Below are 14,528 nucleotides of genomic sequence, written 5' to 3'. Positions count from 1 at the left end.
CACAAATTATACAAATATTCTGGTGCATTCAAAGGGCTTGTCCAGCCTTTCGATAAGTCTGCAGTCACTTTATGACTGTAGACTTTGGAATCCTTGCATCGCATGCTGTGATCCGGTGCAGGGAGTGGCGGACTTGTGATCGCAAGTATGTAATTAGCATACATGCAATCACGTGCTGATTGGATGGGCGTGGCTTCGCTCAATTCTAGTTTATTGAGGGAAGCCAGACACAGTCTAGTTGGAATGTGGCCGGAAGTATGCAAACTGCTGCTCACGGTTACGAAGTATACTTGCACAAGTCTGTAGTCACATAGTGACTGTAGACTTGTAGCCTAAGGTTGGATAACCCCGTTAATGTTTATAAATATGCCCCATTCTATATGGGAGACCAATTGGGTTTGAAAAGAAGTAGTAAGTAAGATCACGAAGTGTAATAAAAATAAATTTGTGCCAAATTAAATGCAAGTTCTTTGTACAATGTTTACAGTTCTTGCTACAATTTTTGCATGTTTCTACATTTTTTGTGTGCATATGTGAATATCTTGAATTCTTAGTTTACAATATAATTATGCAATCAATGCTGAAGGAGTAACATCTCTTTAAAGTTTTTCATTAATGGTAGTACACATGAAAATAAGCAACTTTGTATTATCAGAGACATCTGAGTTATTTAGTTTTTTTTTTTCTCCTTCAGGACTCCTCATTCATTTTCAACATTCTTAATTTACAGGTAAAATCTGTATTCAATGAAGGCAGACATACATTACTGAGTTGGCAGATGGCAGTTGCTGCTGATAAGATTCTATGTAGAGTGGAGGGGGAGCTCTGCCTCTTGCGCCTCCTTCCCTGTACACATAGTAGCATCACCAACTGTGTCACAGTAATGTAACAATCTGTCTTCACTGAATACAGATTTTACCTGAAAATTGAGAATGTTGAAAATGAACAGTCCATGAAGAGAAGCAGATTTCTCTAAGATATATTTTTAAGTTGTTTGTTTTCATGTGTACTATTGATTTATGTAATACGATTTTAAACCAGTTTAACATTTTCATGTAATTTTTTTTTTCTTCTAAAAAAAAAATATATATATGTAATCCAGGATCACAACTATGGTGCTCGCCCTCCACCAACGCCTCCAGCGTCTCCACCTCCTGTTCTTATTAAACATGAGGTGAACATATTTACTACTCCACATTTTGACGAGACGTCAAGTGCTACGACCATCAGCACTTCAGAAGATGGAAGCTATGGAACTGATGTCACTCGATGTATTTGTGGTTTTACCCATGATGATGGATACATGATCTGTTGTGACAAATGCAGGTATACTAGATAGGTATTATCTATATAATTGCCTTGTAAGGTTTTCATTTCTTGTTCTGTCCAGATGTCACCGTGTCCCAGAATTACAAGCTGAGAAAGTTCACCGTCCGCCATATTGGGGCACCCAAGTGAATAGGTGTCTCAATATGGAAACTGCTGCTGGTACCAACCAACTGCACGGTACCACCAGCAGAACACCGTCACACCACACACACACACACTCTCTAACTCTATACGTCGTACGCATCACAGACACTCTCTATACGTCGTACGCATCACACTCTCTGACTCTATACGTCGTACGCATCACACTCTCTGACTCTACGTCGTACGCATCACACACTCTCTCACTCTATACGTCGTACGCATCACACACGCTCTCTATACGTCGTACGCATCACACACTCACTCTATACGTTGTACGCATCACACTTTCACTCTATACGTCGTATGCATCACACTCTCACTCTTGAAGAGCAACAGCTCTTGAAGAGCAACAGCATCGCTGGGACAAAAACAGTGCATATAAGCGTAGTTGTCAAGCGCAAAAGTCATTAGATTATCACAGGATGCCATTAGGCAACAATAGCGCCGTATGCCTGCCCCCATCGTGACATTACCACCCTCCTGATGTGATAGCATCAGGCCTCCATCTAGTTTTGTAATAAGCATAAAATAATCCACTAAAGCTACATTTACATTAGCGTCTTTGGGCGCAGCGTCGTCGACGCAACCCAAAACGCATGTCAAACCACATACACAACGCAGCGTTTTTTGACGCGTTGTTCTAACATGTTAATATTCTTGACACAATTGAAGATAAATAACGCCCAAAAAAGTGTCTAGACACTAGAGAAAGACCACCAATGGGATAGAAGAGGGTGGGTGTAATGGAATTTGTGTATATATACCCTTGCAGAGATGAATTCCTCCCATTTTTCTTGTGTTTCCAGCATCAAGATGGAGCATCCCATGGAGAGTATCTACATGAATATGGAGTTGGATTTTGCCTTGGCTAATGCTTATGGTCTTGTCACTGTCTAGACACTTCATCACTTGTTTTTTACTCAAAAGGCGCATGCGTCGGTCAACGCAGGCACCTGTGCCCTATGCGTTTTACATAGACACTAATTTGTTTTTTTTGGCGCATTTACGACGCAAGTGCGTTGCATGCGTTGTTTACCGGAAACTTGTCGCAGGAAAAATGCAACATGTAGCGTCGGCCGCACCCTGTCTGGTGCGCCCAAATGACGCATGCGTCGTACAACGCTTGACAACGCATACCGGCGCATGTCCATGCACCCCCCATGTTAAAGATAGGGGCACATGACGCATGCGTCGGTATCCGTCGCCGACGCTGCGCCCAAAGACGCTAATGTGAACGTAGCCTAAGATGAATGCTTAAAATATAACAGACTTTAAGAAGCTGTGACATACCGTACATTTTCTTCACGTCACTTACGAGACATATCGAACAGTTCTTTGTATTCTTAACTTACTGCAGATCTTCAAATTAGTGTGTTTAATATGATTTGACAATAAACACTCAAATGCTGCATTCACACCCCAGGTTTTTGTTGTGTGTACTATCATTTTTCAATATAGTATTGGGAATAATTTAAGCTCCGCGCACAAAAAATACAAGCCCTTACACATCTTCATCAATGGGAAAATTAAAAAGTTACGGGTCTCAAAAAACAATGGCAACGCAAACCTTTGTTTTAATTTTTTTTTTCTTTATTAACAAAAATATAAAAATCTTTGGTATCTATAACTGTACGGACCTGAATGATTCTGCCAGATCTTTTAATTTCTGCATTATGAATGCTGTAAAAATTAAAACCCAAGGAACAATGGCAAATTCCATTTTATTTTATTTTTTACTAATTTGCTACATCTGGGAATTAGTTTTCTCTTGTTTACAGTAGATTACATGGTAAAGTAAAATGTGAACTATAACTTTTTCCCCTTTAAAGTCCCTAATGGAAGAATGAAAAAAAAGTTGTGGCTTTTAGAAGGTCAGTAAACACAAGTGCAAAAACTGAAAACTTCCAGTATTGAGGGGATAAAACCTTCTAAAGGGGTTGTCCACCTTTGGCAACTTTTTTTTTCTTTTTAGATGTATGCAATTGATGCTAAAAAAAATTGTTTTTGCAATTGTGGTGCATTAAAAAAATTGTACTGTTTGCCTCTTATAGCCACTGTATTCCACAGTCTATTGCTGGCTGCAGAATGAGTTTATAGGGTTGATTATATTATCTTCATTTTACCAGATGTGTTGATATGACAGCTTTCCTCAGACTGCACAGTTCTCCAGTCCATACAGTGGCTTCTGGTGGAGGAGCATGTGACCAGACCTGTGAATCAGTCTTGTTCAATTGCAAACCTTACATAAGAACTGCTTTTCTATTGGAAATTGGAGATTGATGGACATGTCTGGTCACATGCTCCTTCATCGGCAGGAATTAAATAAAAACTGGAGAGCTGTGCAGTGTGCGAGGAAAGCTGCACTACTAATAATCATATAACAACCTGTCATATTTATATGATACGTGCTACAATATAATGTACCCAACGCATTAGTTAAAGATATGTGGGCAATTGCAAAAAAAAAAAAGTGTAGACCCAATTTCATGCAATTCCATGAAAAAAAAACTTGTCCACAAAGGTAACACGGTTAAATTTTAAAAATGGAGGAATAAGATTGGGACATACTAGAGGAAAATTAGTCTGTTTTTGATATATGAATACCACCTAGACCAAGTTTACAATACCAGATTTTCAGTCCATGTGCTGTTACAAAATTGACAACTCGGTCCAATGCTATTCAATAGGGCTTTTCACATGTGCATTTTTATTCATTGACCAAATCTGCTTTTCAAATCACAACATTGACAAGTTTTTTTTTCTCTGTATGTTGCCTATTAAAGATGCGCAAAAAAGCTGATTCCATATGGGATAACTGTATAGCTCTGTTTTTTAATGATGCAGTAAAATTATTTAACTTGAAAACTGTATTTGATATTGTAGATTTTAATTACTGTTGTATAAAAATTGATGTCCTTCAGATCGCACATGGATGAAAGTTAAGATAAAAATCACACATTTATTCCATCTGACATTTGGACAATTTTCTTATACTCTTGTGTGAACTGTTGCCAAAGCCATTCTTTAAAGAGAAACTGTCAGCAGAGTTTTGTAATGTAAGGGTACCGTCACACAGTGGCATTTTGATCGCTACGACGGTACGATCCGTGACGCTCCAGCATCGTAACAATATCGCTCCAGCGTCGTAGACTGCTGTCACACTTTGCAATGTACGACGCTGGAGCGATAATTTCATGACGTATGTGCGATATAGAAGCCGTTGGTTACTATGCGCACATCGTATACAATATCTGTTACACCATGCGATCATGCCGCCACAGCGGGACACTAGACGACGAAAGAAAGTTTGAAACGATCTGCTACGACGTACGATTCTCAGCGGGGTCCCTGATCGCAGGAGCGTGTCAGACACTGCGATATCGTAACTATATCGCTCGAACGTCACGAATCGTGCCGTCGTAGCGATCAAAATTGCACTGTGTGACGGTACCCTAAGGTAAAGCCATTGCTGTAATGGTACTGTTATGCTAATTAAATGGATACTTTTGGTGAGGAAACCCGCTTTGTTGTTCTTTAATCACCTTTTGAAGTTTTCTGGTAAATGGATTTCTGTGCATTTTGCCTTCTCTCTGTCTGATGATCTGCCTGATGCCTCTGTTTAGAGGAGACCTGTCACCGAGAAAGCAGTGACCCGTCGTTATTCATAGAGTGAAGGCAGGAAGAGTGGCTTGGGAATGACAGATGGTGAAGTCCACTTGCACAGTCCGGCCCCTGTGCACCAAAATCTAAATGGCAGAAAACTTCAAATGGTTATTATAAAAAAAACAAAAAAAAACTACAAAGCTGATTTCTTCACCAAAGATTTCAATTTAATCTGTATTACAGTGCTATTACAATGCTTTACATTAAAGGAAACCTGTCAGTACAATTTTGTAATGTCCCTGTAGTTTAAGTGGACTTTGCTTGTCAAGTTGTTATTTTTAAAGGGAATCTGTTTGTTAGTAGGTTTTTGCTATGTACCGTATAAGCTAACCCGAGTATAAGCAGAGACCCCTAATTTTGCCACAAAAAACTGGGAAAACTTGATGACTCGACTATAAGCCTAGGGTGGGAAATGCAGCAGCTACTGGTAAATTTCAAAAATAAAAATAGATACCAAAAAAAGTAAAATTAATTAAGACATCAGTAGTTTGTGTTTTTGAATATCCATATTGAATCAGGAGCCCCATATAATGCGCAATACAGTTCATGATGGGCCCCATAAGATGCTCCATATTAAAATATGCCCCATATAATGCTGCACAAATGCTGATTATGGCCCCATAAGATGCTCCATAGAGATATTTGCCCCATATAATGCTGCACATGGCCCCATGCAGATATTTGCCCCATATAATGCTGCACATGGCCCCATGCAGATATTTGGCCGATATAATGCTGCACATGGCCCCATAGAGATATTTGCCCCGTATAATGCTGCACATGGCCCCATAGAGATATTTGCCCCTTATAATGCTGCACATGGCCCCATAGAGATATTTGCCCCGTATAATGCTGCACATGGCCCCATAGAGATATTTGCCCCGTATAATGCTGCACATGGCCCCATAGAGATATTTGCCCCTTATAATGCTGCACATGGCCCCGTAGAGATATTTGGCCCGTATAATGCTGCACATGGCCCCATAGAGAGATTTGCCCCGTATAATGCTGCACATGGCCCCATAAGATGCTCCATACAGATATTTGCCCCATATAATGCTGCACATGGCCCCATACAGATATTTGCCCAATATAACGCTGCATATGACCCCATAAGATGCTCCATACAGACATTTACCCCATATGCTGTTGCTGCGATTAAAAAAAAAAAAATAAATTTTTTAAAAAAAAATCACATACCTCTCAGGCCCCCGGCACTTGCTATATTCACCGTGTTCCACTGACGGCCGCCACTGTGTCTTCCCCCGTCCTGTGCACTGACGCTCAAGCAGAGGGCGGCACACACACTAATCACGTCACCGCGCCCTCTGACCTGAGCGTCACTGCAGAGGACGCGGAAGACACAGCGGCGGCCATCGGTGGAACGCGGAACAGGTGAATATTGCACACTGCGTTATACTCACCTGCTCCTGATGCGGTGCAGTCCTTGGTTCTCCGGCGCCGGCAGCTTCCTATAGTGAGCCGTCACATGGTACTGCTCATTACAGTAATGAATATACGGCTCCACCCATATGGGAGTGGAGCCGGGTCCATATTCATTACTGTAATGAGCGGTACCATGTGACCGCTCACTACAGAAAGAATTTGCCGGCACCCGGAGAACCAGGAACGTGCAGGGATCTCGCCAGGAGCAGGTGAGTATTATTACACAGCTCTGCTCCCCCTCCCCTGCCGACTCCTAGGTATGACTAGAGTATAAGCCGAGAGGGGCAATTTCAGCCTAAAAAATGGGCTGAAATTCTCGGCTTATACTAGAGTGTATACGGTAATCTGAGGACAGCATGAGATAGGGGTTAAAACATTGAACTCAATGAGGTCACGTCTATATGGTGTTTAATTAGACTGAAGGTTTAAACACCTTGTGATTAACATTGCTGTGATTAGCTGATCTTGTGTGACCCATCCCCTTCTGTAATAATTGCCTCACTTTCTATAGAGATTGTGGGCGTTGCTAGCTTTCTCAGTTTTGCTGGATTGCTAAATCTAAAATCCGTCTGAACAGCTGCAACCTGGTAAGCTAAGTGACGCATTGTTGGGTTCAGGGTCTCATATGCCTACATGATGATGCTCTCAATGAGGTAGCAAAAACCTGCTGTCAGATTCCATTTTAAATGATCTTTGTCCAAAAATCCAAAAAGTTGAGTACTTCTAAACAACTCTTTAGAGCATATTTCTGGTTATTTGTTCATACTAAAACATCCTTTATTCATTTACTTAATTTTTTCCAGTGTCTGGCAGCATATAGATTGCATGGGTATTGACAGGCAAAATATTCCAGACATCTACTTGTGTGAGCGTTGTCAGCCTAGGTAAGATTCACTTTTCATTTTGGTTCATTATTTATATTAACACTGTTCCTGATTAAAGGGAACCTGTTAGTCATTTATGCTTCCCAAACAGTCAGCATGAATCAGAGAATGGTTGCATGATTGCAGCCAGGTATATTTTTCTCTTAAAGCGACTCTGTCACCCCCTCCAGCCGTTAAAAACTAAAAGAGCCACCTTGTGCAGCAGTAATGCTGCATTCTGACAAGGTGGCTCTTTTAGTTATTGGTGCAGTTAAAGCCAAAATAAAGCATTTTATAATTTCGCCAAAATACCTGTCTTTAGACAGGGAGGCAGGTCTTAACCCCCCTGCTGCAAACGCCACACTTCAGTCACTCAAATCTTCTTCGGCGCCAGGCGCCGCCCCCTCCGCACTGTTTTCCAATCAAATCCGGCGCCTGCGCTGTTTAGTACTGGCTGGGGCAGGCGCAGTGAGCGCTGCCCGTCTGACCTCAGATGCAGTCTTGCAGACTGCGCCTGTGTGGCCGCCCTGCCTGTGAATCCCAGCCCCGCAGTGTGTTATGCATTATGCACAGTGCGGGGCTGGGATTTACAGGCAGGGCGGCCCAGCCAGTACTAAACAGCGCAGGCACCGGATTTGATTGGAAAACAGCGCGGAGGGGGCGGCGCCCGGCGCCAAAGAAGAGTTGAGTGACTGAAGTGTGGCGTTTGCAGCAGGGGGGTTAAGACCTGCCTCCCTGTCTAAAGACAGGCATTTTGGCGAAATTGTAAAACGCTTTATTTTAGCTTTAACTGCACCAATAACTAAAAGAGCCACTTTGTCAGAATGCTGCATTACTGCTGCACAAGGTGGCTCTTTAAGTTTCTAACGGCTGGAGGAGGTGATAGTCCCTTTAATTCCTGCAGGGTTTAAAAGGATACAACATGGTTTTAATAGCTGGCCAGAGTTTATAGGGGGAAATGAGACTCCAGTTGACTGCCTCCTTCACTGCTTCGGTTGGTAGGTCTCTCCCATGTGTGTACAGGTTCCTTTCAAGTGAAATACAGAAATGTAGCGAATACATTCCTAAGGATATAGGTTTAATAAAATACCCCAAGGCAGAGAATATGATTTCGGGTGGGATTTAACTGTCTTCTGTCTCCCAGTTTCATAACTGGCTCTGTCTCTAAAGCTAGGCTCCCTTTCTAACCTGCTGCTGCTTCAGTCAGACTAGTCCATATTATACTATTTTTTTTTTTTTTGCTGGAGTTGTGACACTCTACACCGGTCCCTACCTACTATATTCCTGATGGTGAGCTGGAACTATGAGGACTAGAATGTACCGTATTTTTCCGACTATAAGATGCGCTTCCTTCCCCTCCCCCCCCCCAAAAAAAATTTTTTTTTGGAGGAATATGGGGGTGCATCTTATATTCCGGATGTACTTGCCATGAGTCTCATCCCAAATGTGCGGCAGTTTCGGAGATGCTCGGTGGTGCTGGGGCTCAGGTAACATTTTGTGAAATCCCAGAACCCCCACACATCCATCCCAGGCACAGTAGTTTCGGTGGTACGAGGGCTCCGCCGACATTTTGTGAAAGCCCGGAGACCCCGCACTTTCCATTTCTGTTATGCGTTGGCCTCCAGGAAAATGGTTGCCGGAGGTAGGCGCATGTGTAGATTGAGATCTCGGGAGACGAGATCTGTGTCGAGATCTCATTCTGCGCATGCTCCGCCTTCGGCGGCCATTTTTCTGCTAAGCTGAATTCGGACTGTAAGATGGACCTTCATTGGACGCATTAATTTTATTCCCTATTTTTCTTCAGAAAATTAGGGGTGCGTCTTAAGTTCCGGTGCATCTTATAGTCTGAAAAATACCGTATTTGCTTTTTTGGTAAATGCCATTTTTCAGATAGAATTAGCACACCGCATTCCTGTTTTAACCCAGTTCCTGCTAGTTGACATATCATTTTGTCATGCAGCAGAAGTGCGTGAATGGAGTGGGCATCTGATTTACATATAGTGGCAGTGATCACTCCAACCGCTGCTGTTAACCACTTAAATGCCACTGTCAATCACAGCGCTATGTAAGATGTCGGTATCAGTATGAAGGCCAGCCTATAGTGTACCGTATGTGTATATAAAATATTTTATCATTTTTAAAACCGCTACCTTTTCCCCATAATATAGATATAAAGATGCATATTAATTGGTATAACCATGCCCGCAATGGTCCAACTTATCAAAATATACAATTATTTAATCCATAAAATCAAGCAATAAGAAAAACTATAGTGTCAGAATTTTCGTTATATACGGTAATTGACAAATTTCCTACAAAAAAGTTGGAATTTGAGGCTTGCTTTTTTATGCCATTTTACCGCACCTTGAAATTTTAAGTTTGTCAGTATATTAAATATTTAAATCAGTGGTGTCGTTCAAAACTATAACTCGGTCTGTATAAGAAAGAAAAGAAAACTCTCATGTGGCTTTGTTGACGAACAAATTAAACTTATGACTAATAAGAAGAGGAAAAATGAAAATCGTCCACTATGTGATGTCAGCAGAGCTACTGAGATCTGTTTATAACTTGGTAGGAGGTCAATTCCACAAATGTTTCCTGTTTTTTTTGTGTGTAAATTGAATCGGAGAAACTGTCAGACTGCGGTCAATCTTAATTCACTTCTTAACCTGGCCATCTACATAGATAACTATTGGCCACACCTGTTGATTTCAATGTTTAAGGGGGCCTGCTGACTCTTCCCCCACAGCATGTGTTGTCTGGAGGTAACAATCGCCTGATTGGATTTCAACTGCCTACCCAGTTTGTTCCTGTGGAAAATGGTATGGAGTTGTTGGAAAGAAAGCTGTTGGCCAAGTAAGAATTTGACTGACCGCTTTCTAATGTATAGGGCCTGGATGATGGGTTTATTTTCATAAGATTGTGTATGTAATATCTTACACTATTTTTTATTTTTTTTGCAGAGCTCTTGACAGAGAGAGGGCAATATTGCTCCAACAAAGAAAACGAGAACATTTGTCAGGTAGGTAAAGTAGGTTTGAATTATGAAAGATGTGGACATTTTGAAAAGGTGTAAATAATTTACTATTCCTTTCTTAAGAACGTCCTTATATGAAGTTAGGAAGACTGCTAGTCTACACATTGGGGCTGCATTCATATTACTATTTTTCACTGTCTGTGTACAGATCAGGATTTCCAGACTGGTCTTGGCTCTTCTGACCTGAACTCGGCAGCTTTTATATGCCAGCTAGTTTGAGTCAAGAGATCCATGGCCTCCCATGCATCATGATCCAGGTACTGAAACACAGGTTTTTGAAACTGGCCTTGCACTGGCTTGCAAATTGCTGTATGTATTTACTTGCATTCATTCATTCATTCATTCATTCATGCATGCATGCATGCATGCATACATACATCCATCATACTTCAATACAGTAGTGTAGCATTATAAACGGAGTGAAAATTCAGGTGTTAAAGTAAAAAATCTTAAGTTTAAATTGCTCACCTTTTTCTTCAAAACAAATAAAATAAACATTGTCCCGTAAAAGTTTAATCTCTCAAAATCTAAAAATATTTAAACTGTAAAATAAATACAGTATAGAAAAATTGAAACTCCATCATTTCCGTTTCTCAATCACCATTCTTACTGTAATGCAGTCAAAATACCGCACGTACCCCAAAATTGTATTAATAATTTTTTTTGCTTACTGAGCCAACTAATCATTCATATGGATCTATTGATGGAAAAATAGTTAAAAGGTCTCAAACTACAACATGAACATTCTTTATAGCAAAATAAAAACAATGTAACCGCTAAAATATAAAATACATTTTGATTTGTTTTTGCCATAATCTACTGACCTGGAGAATCATATTGGCAGGTCATTTACAGCACAATGAATGCTGTAAAAACAAAAGTAAAAAAGTGTTTTGTTTTTTTTTCTTTTGCATTGCACCATTCGTCACCATCGGGATTTTTTCCAGTTTTTACTACAATATATGGTAAAATGTCATTCAAAAGTACAAGGTATCTTACAAAACCAGCCCTCATAATGACTGACAATGGAAAAATAAAAAGGTATTTATTTTTACTTGAAAGAACAGAAAGCTGAAGTGAAAAATCGCCTTTCTTGAACCGGTTAAAACACTACTTGCTGCTATCCTACAATGTTACAAAGTACCTTTTTTTTTTTTGCATCTACTTGCCAAAGGATAATTGAGTTAGAAGGATTTTTGGATAGCTAGAACACAAAATTTCATTCAATATTGGTGTTTTTCTTTAAAATGTATCGCATGTATTACATTTTCTATGAAATACAACAGTCACAGCGGTCTCTGGAAATTAGTGTTATTGAGTTGAAGTAAGACTTTTGTGAAACTAGGTGAGGCAACTTGATTTCTTCTCTAACATAAAATTAAAACATTGCTGCGGATAATCTAATGTTCTCAGTGGATCATCGCAAAGGCTTATTGACCAAATATACATTAGGATGTCTATTCTAGTTTATTTACAATGGCAGTTACTGGTTAATACTCCTTTTTAAGAGCACTGTCTCTTGGTAGACATTGGTGGCATATTACTAAGGTATGCAATGTCTTAGGCTATGTGCACACGATGCGGTTTTCCTGCGGATCCGCAGCGGATGTTTCCGCGCAGAAACGCTGCAGATCCGCACTGTGATTTACAGTACCATGTAAATCAATGTAAAAAAAAAAAAAAAAGAGTTGTGCAGATGGTGCAGAAAAATCAGTGCGGAATTGCTGAGGATTTAAAAGAAGTGCATGTCACTTCTTTTGTGCGGATCTGCAGCGTTTCTGCACCCCTCCATGATAGAAATCCGCAGTGGCAAAAACTGAAGAAAATCCGCATCAATTCAGCGGCAAAACCGCACAAAATCCGCATAAAAACCGCTGCAAATCCGCAGCTGCGTTTTCTGCCAGGAGATGCGGATTTTGTGCAGAATATGCTGCACCATGTTTCCTACGTGTGCACATACCCTTATGAGTAGAGGTCTTGGTGCTGCGTGCCATTTTGTAGAGCAAAGCAGCCAATGTCTATTATGAGACAAACTTTTTAAAGGGAACTTGTCACCCAATTCATGCCTTAGTCTCTGAGAGCAGCATTCAGTAGTGGAAAACACATTTTAACAGTGAATATGGTCTGATTCTTAAAGCAAATTTTAGATATGAGCATTTTAGAACTGTGTAATTTATGTTAGCAGTACATACTATAAATCTTTTTAATTTTCAGGCAATGGAGTCTAAGTTTACACCATCCTTTAGTTGACTGACTTGGTGTCAGAAATGTGTACCACAATTCTGATATTTTGTCACGTGTTAGACCTCACCCGCTCCCTGATAAGTCATTCCCTATTTCAATAAGGCCTCCTTGTTAACCAAGACACAAAGTATCTAAAAAGTGTCATAAAAGCTGTTTTTTTATGTTTTGTTTTTTAAACTCCTAACTACAATTCTGACACATTTACCTTTAGGCTATGTGCACACGTCAGGATTCTTTGCAGAAATTTCCTGAACAATACCGGACTTTTTTTTGCAGGAAATCGGCGTGCATTTTTTGTGCGGATTTTTCACGTTTTTTTCCGGAGCTTCCCAATGCATTAAATAGCGGGAAAACCACAAAAAATCCGCAAAATTAATAAACATGCTGCATTTTTTTTTTTTTTTTTTGCAGAATAAAAAGCAACATATACACAGAAATTGCGGATTGCATTCTATTAATAGGATGCTTAATGGATGCGGTTTTTTTTCACCTTTTTATAGCGAAAAATCAGGAATGTGTGCACACAGCCTTATAAATCTTTGCCAGATTTTGAATGAATATACTATAGTTTTGCCAGATTTTGAATGAATATACTATAGTTTTAGTTAACTGAATTTTTTTTCTTTAGTTGCAGCATGCTGCACTCATGTGGCACTCATAAACTTCAGGCTTCCTCACCCACGCATTGCTGATTTTATCGATTTCTTCCAATGCTGTTGGAAGATAGCAATTTCAGTGGTGGAGGTATAGCTGTTCAGTATGCCAAAATCCTGCCTCTCAGCACACTATAACAAAAATGTGGCTGTGGCCAATGTATCATGTTCGTACATATAAAACATACTAAAATGTGTCTATTACTACTCCATAGTGCTTGCAGAGAAAGCGGCATAAAATGTGACTGGCTCCCTTTAAGTAGAACTTAGCAAGGTTGGTGTGTAACTTATGACCGACATAGATCATCTTCATAGCTGGGACAATGGTGAAGCCTATTAAGGAGAGGCAATACTTTCTTTGCCATTATGTGAACAGATTAATCTGGTCATGCTCGGAGGCAAAGAGTGTTACTTCACTTATAATGTTATTTACTGAGTGCCACATACCTTTTGGGCTATAACTTTTGTGACTCTAATGCAGATGATCTTCAAACCTGCTACAATGGTAGAGGCAACAACGGAAGCCTTTTATCTGGTAGGTACCATTTCAAATGTGACACCCCATTCCCTAACTGCTCAGTTTCTCCTAATGGCCTTTACCTCTTAATTTCTCAAGATTCCTATTTAAGTCTCATTTTCTTTGGAAGTAGGGGATTACATTTTCCTCCTGTTTATTTCACTTAAACATTCTGTGTATACTTGGTTTGTCATACTAACATTTGCAGTTAATGGACATGAACAAATTCCCTTTGTGCCTTATTATATGTAAATGGTGTAGAAAAAAAAAAAAATAGATATAGATGAAAAAAGGAAAACCGCACTACTCAAATGAAAAAAAGTGGACTTTAATGCCCAAACGGCGTGGCAAAGTTTCGGATGTAATATCCTTTCTCAAGCCAACCTTCCTATCCTTGAGAAAGGATATTACATCGGAAACGTTGTCACGCCGTTTGGGCATTAAAGTCCACTTTTTTTTCATTTGAGTAGTGCCGTTTTCCTTTATTCATCTTTATATTTAGAACCACCTTGAACAGTGGTTTGGGAAGCTTTGCACATTTTTTAAGGTAGTATTTGATGCTGTTCCGTTATATATATATATATATATATATATATATATATATATATATATATATATATATATATATATAT

The 14,528-nt window shown here is 39.9% G+C and overlaps 1 protein-coding gene across 5 annotated transcripts in view; it reads left to right on the top strand.

Moving 5' to 3' along the window:
- Positions 1–14,528, top strand: part of KMT2E (lysine methyltransferase 2E (inactive)) — a 197,802-nt gene that overhangs the window by 49,735 nt on the left and 133,539 nt on the right. For 3 of the 5 annotated variants that reach the window (XM_069765101.1, XM_069765100.1, XM_069765097.1), the window contains exons 4-7: positions 1,103–1,326; positions 7,386–7,466; positions 10,409–10,467; positions 13,861–13,914. In XM_069765101.1, coding sequence (XP_069621202.1) covers positions 1,103–1,326; positions 7,386–7,466; positions 10,409–10,467; positions 13,861–13,914 — 418 coding nt within the window. The remainder of the gene's footprint in view (positions 1–1,102; positions 1,327–7,385; positions 7,467–10,408; positions 10,468–13,860; positions 13,915–14,528) is intronic. The other 2 variants (XM_069765102.1, XM_069765099.1) reach the window with 1 other exon arrangement.

The sequence above is a fragment of the Ranitomeya imitator genome, chromosome 4, assembly GCF_032444005.1.
Source record: "Ranitomeya imitator isolate aRanImi1 chromosome 4, aRanImi1.pri, whole genome shotgun sequence".
In the NCBI taxonomy this organism is placed as follows: domain Eukaryota; kingdom Metazoa; phylum Chordata; class Amphibia; order Anura; family Dendrobatidae; genus Ranitomeya; species Ranitomeya imitator.
This window is presented reverse-complemented; position numbering and strand designations above follow the sequence as displayed.